The sequence below is a fragment of the Symsagittifera roscoffensis genome, chromosome 2, assembly GCF_963678635.1.
Source record: "Symsagittifera roscoffensis chromosome 2, txSymRosc1.1, whole genome shotgun sequence".
Taxonomy (NCBI): domain Eukaryota; kingdom Metazoa; phylum Xenacoelomorpha; order Acoela; family Convolutidae; genus Symsagittifera; species Symsagittifera roscoffensis.
In genome coordinates this window covers 83716141-83728305 of record NC_087063.1, presented here as the reverse complement: position 1 = coordinate 83728305, position 12165 = coordinate 83716141, and the positions used below count along the sequence as shown (strand labels likewise).

The 12165-nt window shown below is 38.2% G+C and overlaps 1 protein-coding gene across 1 annotated transcript; it reads left to right on the top strand.

Moving 5' to 3' along the window:
* Positions 1-387: 387 nt before the first annotated feature.
* Positions 388-6837, top strand: LOC134840027 (uncharacterized). The gene is made up of 2 exons (XM_063855654.1): positions 388-1315; positions 6494-6837. The coding sequence occupies exons 1-2, from the start codon at positions 388-390 to the stop codon at positions 6835-6837; spliced, it is 1272 nt and encodes a 423-aa protein (XP_063711724.1).
* The last annotated feature ends 5328 nt before the right edge of the window (positions 6838-12165 follow it).

Below are 12165 nucleotides of genomic sequence, written 5' to 3'. Positions count from 1 at the left end.
CGCACCACCCAGTTTTAAATCCGAGCGTTTTAAAACGGTGCTTCTAGGTTTCACGGCAATTCACTGAATAACTCCCTTCTAGTCGGCCCCGATCTGCTTCAGAACCTTTTATTCGTTTTAATGCGCTTCCGAGAGCACAAATACGCAATTTCCGCAGATATCGAAGGCATGTTTATGCAGGTCGGCTTACTAGAAAGCGATCAACGTTCCTTGCGTTTTTTGTGGCGGGAGGACCCCACATCAGATGTGAGTGTATTTCAATATACAAGGCATATATTTAGAGCGAAAGATTCTCCGACATGTGCTAACTATGCTCTTCGCCGAACAGCCGTCGATAACCAAGAACGTTAACCCGATGCCGCTTGCGCCGTGCTTAACAACTTTTACATGGATGACTACCTTGGGTCTGTGAAAAACGCAGAAACTGCTTTAAGGTTAAATCGCAGTTTAGTTGAACTGCTTAAGTTGGGTGGGTTTAATCTTACAAAATTTATTAGCAACGTTCCCAGTTTGTCTTCGAAACTAAATCCCCCTAAGACCAGCGCTAACAACAGTAAGGAAATTATTACCGCTGCGATTAATCCGGAAACCGCATCGCATGTTCTCGGTCTCAAATGGGACCACGTCACCGATACGTTGGTTGTGAGCAGAGGAGTCAACCGCGAACTCAAAGACTCTGTTACGCAGCGATCGGTCCTTAGTTTTGTGTCCTCCGTGTTCGACCCCATAGGTCTTGTCGCCCCATATACCGTACGCGCACGTTTGTTACTGAAAGATATCTGGAGATTGAGTGGCCAACAGTGGGACGACCCACTGCCAATTGAGTTGTGCCGCAGATTCACTGAATGGCACTCTGGCTTGCCAGTTTTAGGGCAACTCAAAATACCTCGTTGCTATTTTGACTTCTCAGTAGATGAGGTTGAGCTGCACATGTTCGGTGATAGCTCATGGGACGTTTTCTGTTCTGTAGCATTCCTTCGAGCTCAGAAAAACGCCTGTTCCAAATGTCAACTAGCGTTTGTTTTCGGTAAAGCAAGAGTAGCCCCGATGAAGATGCTTTCAATTCCGAAGTTGGAACTTCAGGCTGCGCTTCTTGCCAGTCGCCTGAAGGATGATATCGAGAAAGCTCTGACACTGAGTATTTCTAAAGTGTTCATGCGGACTGACAGCACAACAGTCCTTCAATGGTTGAACTCGACAAGCAAACAGCCCGTGTTTGTAGCCAATCGAGTAGCCGAGATTCCGGAGTCAACATCAATTGACCAATGGTTCCATGTTTTGAGTGGAGACAACCCCGCTGACACCGGAACTAGAGGTATTACTGCTGACTCCCTCAAGCAAAGCAGTTGGGTAAACGGCCCTTCCTTTTTGAAAACTTCTGATTGGCCTTTCAATCCAAATAGGGAAGTTACTGACAAAATTCGCCTGGATGGTCCGGTCTACGAACTAAACGAGGGTTTAGAGGTCTCTTCCAATTTTCTGTGCACTGCAGTTTCGACTGACTTTTCCTTCCCTTGGGAAGAGTATAGCTCCTTCTCCAAGATAAAGCGACTGGTCGCATATATGTTGAGACTCTCACCTAAGCATAGACATTTCAGATCACCAGATAAGGCCGTAATTGATCCAGCAGAACTTGTTATTTCAGAGGAAAAACTTTTGCAACTTTCGCAGTTAGAGTCATTCCCAGCTGAAAGTAAACAATTAGCAGCTGGAAAAATTGTGAAAACGTCGAGCCGTATATCATCGTATTCGCCTTTTATCGGGCCGAACGGTTCAATTAGATCTACCGGCCGTATCCAACGTCTCTCTGCAACCGCATTCAAAACTCGCCATCCAATAATTTTGGATAGCCGCCATCGCCTAATCCGATTGTTTCTACGTTTTTATCACATTAAGCATGAACATCAGTCAGTCGACTACCTTCGTTCCGTCATTCATCAGCAATTTGTTGTACTACGCTTAAGATCTGCACTAAGAGCTATTGAAACACATTGCGTGTGCTGTAGAAAGCGAAAAGCGAAAACCGTTACTCCAATGATGTCTGACCTTCCCGCGGAGCGTCTAGGTTACCGCCAGCCACCGTTCTCGAACTGCGGCGTCGATTATTTTGGACCATTTCATGTAACCATTCGTCGATCTTCCGAGAAACGCTGGGGTTTTCTATTTACTTGCTTAACGACTCGCGCAATTCACATTGAGTTGGTTCCATCCATGGACACAAGTTCATGTGTGATGGCTATCGAGCGCTTTATTTCTAGGCGAGGAACACCCTCAATAATTTGGTCGGACAACGGAACAAACTTTGTAGGAGCCGAAAAAGAGCTTCTTCTGTGCATCAAAAATTGGAACGCAGAAGCTCCACTGTCGCTCGTACACAAAGGCATTAAGTGGAAGTATAATCCGTCAAGTGCACCACATCAAGGTGGAGCATGGGAGCGAATGGTGCGCAGTTGTAAGCGTTTGTTTTATGCAATCTTAGGGTCAAGAAAGTTGACTGACGAGATTTTGAACACAACCATGTGCCTAGTTGAAGGTTCACTAAACGCCCGTCCACTCACTCCCGTTTCTGACGACCCCGATAGTCTTGAAGCTTTGACGCCGAATCATTTCCTCTTAAGTCAGCACAGTCTAACGTTTCCGTCTCTAAGGTCGAGTGAAAACTATTCTCACTCTAAGCGCTATGCCCGTGCGCATTCGTACGCAAACGCAATTTGGCAGCGATGATCAAGTGAGTACGTCCCTACACTCAAAAAAAGAGTTAAGTGGCATGCTCCTCCCGAATACTCTTTGAAAACGGGAGATATGGTGTGGTTAGTTGAATCCACTAGCCCTAGGGGCCACTACCCACTAGCATGCATAACGTCGCTAAACTGCGGCAAAGACAACACCGCCCGTTCCGCAAACCTAAGGACCGTTTCCGGAAACTACACTCGGCCGCTCGTTAAGCTCGTTCCGTTTCTCGCTCCTTCGGGCGTGGAGGATGTTAATGCTACATAGCATTAAAGTATGAAAGTATAGTATAAAGCCAGTATAGTTTGCTTATCAAAATCAGCTATATAGCTCAGCGTATACATAGTGCGTTCCGGGGAGTTCGGCGTGGGTTCGATTCTCACCTAAGTCGTTTCATTTGAGAATCCTATTTGAGCCGAACCTGACAGAACATAAAATGCTAATATTTTAATCGGTTCAAAATTTGTTTGCAATTGAGTTTCTGTTAATTAAACTGCGTGAACTAAGTATGAACTCATTGTGAAAAAACACATAAATCACACAAATCAGGGCATGAACAAGCCCACTTTTTAACTTGATACGTGTAATGTTGTTGCTAATTCCATGCAATAAAAAATTATTAAATTATTATAAAATTATTAAAAAAAATTATTAATAAATGCAATGCCGTTTATTGATTCTCTTGAATTAAACCGATTCTGTTTCCTGTTTTTATAAGTTATAAAAAAGTTATAAAAAAGGCCAGAATAGGTATAATGGGAAAGACCCAAACTGTGAACCCTTTTAATGGTCTTTTTAGCAAAATTTTCCATTTTTTCTTCATATTGAAAATGGTTTAAGAAGAATTACTGGCTCTTTTCCACTTTCGCCCCACATTTGAAAATCTGTTTTAAAAAACCATTTTCACCTTGTCATAAAGCAATTTCAATTTCACTCGGTCATAATGTGAACTGAAATAACACGTGAAGCAACCTTAAAAAATGGAAAATATGCAATGTGAGTCGAAATGAGCCAAACTACAGAATATTTGCTTGATGCGATAAAATCAACGTTTCCGCACACTTTTCTTCTTCATACGTTATAACAAACAAGACTGCTCGTATATCAGCGCAAAGCCCTGAATGTCCGACTGTGCTTTAATTAATTTCGAATAGCTTTTGAGAAGAAAGTACTAAAAATCTATAAATTTTCGACGAAATCAAAGTGTAAAATTTTGAATCGTACAAAACTAATACGACCGATTAACTAGCCTCAATCAATTTGGAACGATTTTTTTGTGCGGGATAATTCGCCACGCAGAAACAATTCGCGTTACGCTCTCAGCATTATGAATAAACTCTTCAAAGCGCGTAAAATTTATTCTACAACAAGGCCAATTTGGCAATTTTCATTCCCCAGAGCTCTACAAAAAACATCGGAGGTAAATATCTTATTACACTTGAACTCAAGAAGTCGATATCTTCAATTGGGTTTTAAAAAAATTTGTTGAAAACTATTACTTCGATCGGCGAAAATTAACTGAATAAATAAAAAACATTCCGTTTTTTTTGAAGTCGGAACAAAAACCAAGGGTTTAGTCTAAACACGGTTGTTCCAGTATCTTACGCACTGAAAATTATAAATCATTAAGGCGTGCTATTAAAAGTTTTGGCTCTTTCCTAGTAATCCCACCTGTCAAAATATCGAGTTCTATGTTTGTTTTACGTGTTATTGTGGCTAATGCGTGATTTTACGGAAAAAAACCATATAATTAGTTGGCTAACTATGCATACTGATGGGTTCACGTAAATATTAGTTGATGAAGACAATCGCCGAAAAGAGTGATAATACAAGTTCTGGAATGAAGACAAAAGATGAGCCCTTTTTCAACCCCTTTAATCAACACAACTTAAGAATTTCAATTTTATTTTCCACTTTTTTCATAATCAATACTTATAAATACTTATAAAAAAAAATTTACTTTTTTAATTAGACACAATCTCCTTCCCCCTATGGTACCTACTTGAGAATCTTCACCCTATAAATAAATACAGTAAAATAGCACTGAGCTTTCTAATGAGAAATCTAATATTGCTGTATTCTGATTGGTTCAAAAAATTGACCATTTTGATCTACTTAACAATCTCAACCCTTTCTTAAAAGGGGGGTTGTAGAGTAGATCCCAAAAAACTACTAGTAAGAAATCGCAGGTGGGCCGAAAAAAAAACGAAAAAGCATAACGTTTTAATGTGAATATGATTGTTGTTGCCGGAGCCTTAAATTGAAAAATCAACAGTGTAGAAGAATACTATTCGAAAAAATGACTTCATAAATGAGGTCCAGTTTTTTTTGTGTTTTGGGCAAATTTCGACTTTCAACAAGTTTTGACGGAATTTATCAAAAACTTGATGCCTCAAAATTCAAAAAAGTATTGAATTGTAGTTGGGGTTTATAAAAATCCAATTTGGCCAAAAAACGATAATTAATGCGCGCAAAATTTTCAACAGTCTTTTAACGAGTAAGCGGCCAATGAAGAAGAACTGATGGGCGCAAATTTTTTTAGTTTTCTGTTAACGTGTAAGTTTGCCGTTAATGTGTAAGCGGCGTAGTAATCTGACTATGACTCAAATGAAAAAAAGTTTCAGGCAAACTGTTTGCTCTCATTAAAATGTTGCTGGACGCAAAACCCGGCACTCTGTATTTTACATGAGCAATGATACGGATAATTTTTTTAAACTTGAGCTTTATTTTTTTCTAAGTATGCTTTCTAATCTCGTAAATGAATAGTGGTTTGGCTTTTCGTAGCTATATTTTGTGTTATTGTTCCGACTTTCAATTAAAGGAAAATAAATATCTCGCCATTAGAAAGATTTTTTTTCGCCAAAATAAGCTTGTTTTTTGGTCGGTTGATTGGTTTAACAAGTTGTTTTGTTTGAAATGAGACAATTTGAACTCTGTGATTGAAGAAAAATTGAAAAAGTGTGTTTGGTGCGAAAAACGTTTTCTTCAAATATGTTGCAATTTCTTTGCTTGCAAAATGGAGGGTTTTATAAAACTGCCTGCGAATTATTTATCCATGGCTACAAAATGGGAATATTTTTCACCTGTGAAATTTTTGTTTTTCACCTGTTAATTTCATTGTGAATTTGATTGTTGTTTCCGGAGCCTTAAAGTAAAAATTCTACTGTGTAGAAAAAAAAGTATTCGAAAAAATGACATAATAATTGAGGTCAAGAGTTGTGTTTTTTTAGGCAGGTTTCGTCTTCTTGCAATGAATTTTGATGGAATTTATTTGGGTGGTCGAAAATAAAATGAGAAAAACTTTTGTTTCTTTTTTTCATCAAACCTTGTCCCAAACCTTGTCCCAAAGGAGGGAAAGTCAAACCTTGTCCCAGAGGTCAAGGTAGCCTCGAAAAAGAATTCTTTGTTGTTTGAGGTTTGAACACTGTCATCTAGTGTTGCTCACAGTTTTGATCAAATTATCCAATAGCGCAGACTTTGCACACTAACATACGAGCTGTATGAGCTCATCGCTTTACGCATTTGCACTAATTTACTTGATCTCTAGCAATAACCAAAATCAAAACATGTCCAATATATTTTGGTCCAGAAAAACGAAATATATCTAAACAGGGTCGAACCAAGTCGAGCATGTTTTTTTTTGCGTCGAAAAATTTGAATAATAACAAAATTTATTCGAGAAAGTCGAAATAAACCTTTTTTGTGGTCCAGACAGTCGAAACATACAATTTTTGCCGAATTAAACTTCAATCTACTTGTTTAGACGAACGAGATCCAACAGTACAAGGCATGCCCAGCACGGCGGATACAAATTGGGGAGCTAGATCGGGCTCTGAGTATGGCAATAGACAAAACCACCCTCTTCTGTTAACGGATCAGCAAGCCATAAATCAACAGGACGAGCCGATGGCAAGGACTATGGGCGAAACAGCGGGGCCATCGGTGTCAGTGTATCAGCGAACCGGCGATAAAAACACTAAAAGGTATAGATTGCTAAAAAATAGCATAATCGGGGAAAGCAAACATACGTTAACGATGAGTAATGGGCATCTGCTTAAGAAATCTAGGGTTGCAGTTAAGAAATCGCCGGCAAAAGCCTCCAAGTAGCCGAGGAAAAATGTTCCGAAACCACCGACGCCACGAGACTTGCGGAAAAAATTGGCCGCCAAGGGCCCGAAGTACCCAGCCGTGCAGGGGATAAGTTTCGAGCAGACGAACGACACGGATTTGGATGACGAGAACTATCAACCGCTCATAACGTGGAGAACGGCAATGGGGAAGATACCAGCATCTCGAACAAAAGTGGATGAAAATCCGGAGGCTGAACAACAACCGGAGCGATTGAACGAAACGCAAGAAAAATCTAACGAGGCGAGCGGGCAGATTGAAGAAGTGGAAACGTTCATGGCGGAGCGATCAAACAGCGGAGCGACGGAGCGAGCGAATGGCAGAAAAATAGCGAACGACGAAAGAATCGGAAATGAAACGGCACCAATGGTGCAATCTACGAGCGGTGGTAGAAAATCCGAAGGAAAAAAAATCCGGAGGAACGGCGGCATAACGAGAGAAAAAGAAGCGCTTGGTTTCCTCTTCAAGCCAGGACTCGAATAGTGGTATCGAATCAGCAACGTCACGCAGGAGTGGAAGGAAGCATACCGCAGTGACTAAAATGGGGGCGTTATGATTGACCACATTTCGAAGAAAGGAGAGAAAACGTAGAGGACGGAAAATGAGATTAAACTAAAAGCAAAGAGCGGAGAAGTTGAGGGAGAGGGCTGACTGGATCAGTCAAAAGTTTAAACTTAGTATTCAAATAACCCTAAAACATTCTGAGTACCTTAACTTCATACTGAGTCATTTACGTTAGTTATTTCATCTCATTATTCTTTAACATGCTGAATCTTTAAATTTTCATTACAAACCTGCTGATTACTTAACTATCAGTCCTTGTACCTATACAAGTTCATTTTCAAAAGAGCGGCAATGTCATAGTGATTAAACTAGTTCACTTCTTGTTTAGTTTATGTTCTTTATTCTATCTGTCAATCAACTACTCTCTTACACCGGTGCTAGACTTAGTTGACAGGCATTTACCTTCAGAGCGTTTGCCACCTTCGGTAATCTCGTATTTCAGTTGTCGCTTATGATCTTTTTAGAAACGGTTGTTAATTAAGATTGGAATTTAACCTCACTCCATCATCGTTTTCAACAGATACTAAAAAAAACTCCAGTGACCAAAATGGGTGGCGTTATGATTGAACACATTTCGAAGAAAGGAGAGAAAAAGTAGAGGACGAAAAATGAGATTAAACTAAAAGCAAAGAGCGGAGAAGTTGAGTGAGAGGGCTGACTGGAGTCAAAAATGGCTATTCAAAAAGTCAGAATTTGTCTGTAGAAAAAACCAACCCGAATAAAAATTTCGTTATTTTCGTTACGAAAGTAGGAACAAGATTGCTTGTATCAGGGCGAAGTCCTGAATGTTTCGACTACCCTTTAAGGTCTGTGGAGCAGTAATAGCATGAAAAAAAAAGTGTAAAAAAAGACAGAAACTTTTTCCAAATTTGAGAATTTTTGTGAGAATCCCTTTCCACATACCAAATAAAGTACAAGGTGATAAATTTCGCTCCTAGTAAAATTTCATTTATGGCAATAAAGCTTCCATCAACTAATTTGAAACGATTTCTAAGACGGATTAAAACTCCGCTTACGCGTTATTATAGCGAAATATATCGAGCGTTCATTGTCAAAGAATCAAAGTTTCGCTTCCAATGATTTCGCTAATGAAAACCCTCTGCCCGGATACCGCGATGGTAAACTAGTTGGTTTTAAAGCTAAGAAAAGTCAGCTCAACATTTTTCCGTGTTTGTCACATGCAAAAAATTTTTTCCTGTTTTTGTCGCTTCAATAACTGTAGATGAAAGACGAAACCTGGTCGAGAGAGTCAAGTTAGACTCGCATTGGAATTTTTCGCTATTTGAGGTTTGAACGCTGGTGCTACTCCCAATTTGATCAAAAGCTAGTGTTTCTGACATTTTAAATCTAGTTTTCCATTGGTGCAGACTTTGCTCACTAAAATTCGAGCAATCTACTTTTCGTCTATAAACCCATTGGTCTACACATTTGTACTGCTTTCCCTTGAGCTCTGACGAAATCTTTAAACCCCCAAAATTTTACGAATATTGATCACGGGTGAACGAGCGTTTCAATTTTAAGCTTAAAACAACAATAACTTTTGAATGATATAAAAAAAATTCCGTCAAAAATAACTATTTTTAAACTCGAAATTGATCTGAAGAAAAAAAAACGACCCCGAGCACAAACATAAGTAATAGAAAATATACAAAAACATTTTTTCGTATGAAGTTTTATGAGAAAATCATCCCTCTCCATATCATAAAAGTACAAAGTGATCGATTTCGGTCCAATTAACAAATCAAAAATGGCAAATAAGCTTCCTTCCACAAATTTGGAACGACTTCTAAGACGAATTAAATCTCCGCTTACGCGTTAATAGCGCAAAATATATAGCGCGTTATTTGTCCCGAAATGGCCGAAATTGCTATCTTTAGACCCCCATAACTGTACTAATTGACCACAGGTGAAATAACTTTCCAAATTTAAGCTTAAGACAACAATACTTTTTGAATGGTATAAAAAAATCCGGCAAAAACGACTAGTTAAAAAATTGAAATGTGTCTGAAGAAAAAAAGCATTCCGAGCAAAAATATTCCGTTACTTTTGTTACGAAAATCGAAACAACAATAAACGAACGACGGAAAAAGTATGTGATTCGAGAGCAGTAAACATATGAAACGTTGCATCGTGGAAAAATCTTATTTATAACGTCTACATGCGTTGTCAATTGAGCGTAATAAGATCACAAGCGAACTTTTTTTTATAAAATGTGAGCTCAGGACAACAAGTCTTTTCGAATGAAATAAAAAAAAACTATTCCGGCACTTGTTTCGAACAAAAATATATAATTTTCTTTTCCTTAGTTGGCAGCGCTCCTTATCATTGTATATTTAAGGTCGTAAACATCTAATAATCTTGCATTGTTATATAAGAAACGTTGAATTGAACAGGGAAGAGTTTTTATCTTGCTCTTTTTTGATGTTGTATGTAGCAGTTTCAAGCATTGAATTACCGCGAAGTTTGAGAGATATCATTAATTGCTACAGTTTCAAAATCAATACACGGCCAAAACATGCACTGGATAGGCGCATAATTTGGTGTATGTAAGTCACAGGTGTCCACAGAGAAGTCTTTGAACAAGTTTAAGTTTTGTCAGCACAATGGAAAGAAACAAAACAATAGGGGAAAAAAGAGCTGTCTTTTTACGGAATCCGCTTGTAATTTACAAAATACATAGTTTGGCCTGGTAAGGATAGAAAAAAAAACAAATAATAATTTTTTATGATTTTTAGAATGTGAAAACATCAAAATAAATGAAGCCAAACAAGCTGAAACCATACTATCTTGAATTATCTGGTGCTTTCTTGCTCAATGTAAGAACAATGTTGACAATTGTCGCAACTTGGAGTACGCCATGTACACTTTCGAACACAGTGATGGAGGCTTCCTATTTTGATCAAAGTAAAAAATAACAAACGTTTTTCATCAAATATGCAAGTCGAATTGGCACCTTTTTATCTTTAAAGACAACTGCTTTACCATCGTTCTATCAAGGATCAGAGTTTTCATCGGCGAAATCATTTGAAAGCGAAATATGAATCCATGTGTGATCTTTATTCGTAATCCTGAAAACATACTTGATCAAATCATCTTGCCAATTGAGCTTGCCTTAAATGTTGTTACTTTTTAAAAATGAACTTTTTGAACGTTATTCTGCGAAATTCAATAAAAAAAGAAAAAATATCAAATCTGGTGTTAACCGAGTCTCGCACGGGCTCTTATGGAGTTATGCTCATATTTTTCATGTTTGCCGTGTTCTCTTTACTTCGTTGAATTCCTTCGGTCCATGAATGGTTCACTGAGAGAAACCGAGAAAAAGGTAATCGTTTCAGTTACAGGTATTGAAGCGTCGATGAGGAGCACACATGAAAGAAAAACGTTTCTGATTTTATTTTTGACCATACTATTTTTTTAAAAAAAAATCCATCTAACTTGTCAAATTAGAGATATCATTGAAGAATGCATTGCATTTTGTTCCGAGGTGCCAATTTTTATTTCAACTTTTTCAGCAAAAATTTGTTTGTTTCGACTGTCTGGACCACAAAAAGGTTTGTTTCGACTTTCTCGATTAAATTTTGTTATTATTCATATTTTTCGACGCAAAAAAAAACATGCTCGACTTGGTTCGACCATTTTTAGATATGTTTCGTTTTTCTCGACCAAAATATTTGGACATGTTTTGACTTTGCTTATTAATGGAGATCAAGTAAATTGGTGCAAATGCGTAGATCGATGAGCTCATACAGCTCGAATGTTAGTGTGCAAAGTCTGCGCCAATGGAAATTTTGGCTCTTTTTCCTTCCCACCAACCTCACTCAAACATGAAACTGTTGCTCTAACGAGTGGTTTTAAAAGGTTAATTATGAAGACCAAATATGTTATTCAAGACAACCGGACAAAGTGAACAATAACTTCAAATATACAAACTTTCAGGTGGGGGGGGGGAGGAAAAAGAGCCGACATTTTGATCAAAACTGTGAGCAGCACTAGCTGGCAGTGTTTAAACCTCAAACAACAAAGCATTCTTTATCGAGGCTACCTTGACCCTTGGGACAAGGTTTGACTTTTTTAGTTTTTGAAGCTTCGATGCTGAAAAAAAACGGAACAAAATTTTTTCTCATTTTATTTTCGACCACCCAGATGATTTCCGTCAAAAATCGTTCGAAGTCAAAACTTTCATAAAAACAAACACAACTCTCGATCTCGTTTAATATGTCTTTTTTTGAAATAGTATTTTTCTACACAGTAGATTTTTCACTTTAAGGCTCCGGAAACAACAATCATATTCACATTGAAGTTCACAGATGAAAAAAAAAATTGACAGGTGAAAAATATTCCCATTTCGTAGCCCTGGGTCAATAGTTTGGAGGCAGTATTATAACATCCTTCCGTTTTGCAAGCAAAGAAATCGCAACATTTCTGAAGAAAACGTTTTTTGCACCAAACACACTTTTTCAAATTTTCTTCAATCACAGAGTTCAAATGTGTTGCAGTTTTTCTGAGCCAGTTGCTTTACAAACAATCAATTGTGCTTTTAAATGAGCAGACTAAAAAAAAGGCACACTAAGGCACACTGCAAACATGCTAGACTTGGTTCGACCCCTTTTAGATATGTTTAGTTTTTCTCGACCAAAATGTTTGGACATGTTTCGACTTTGATTATTGTTGGAGATCAAGTAAATTAGTGCAAATGCGTGAAATGATGAGCTCATACGGCTCGAACGTTAGTGTGCAAAGTCT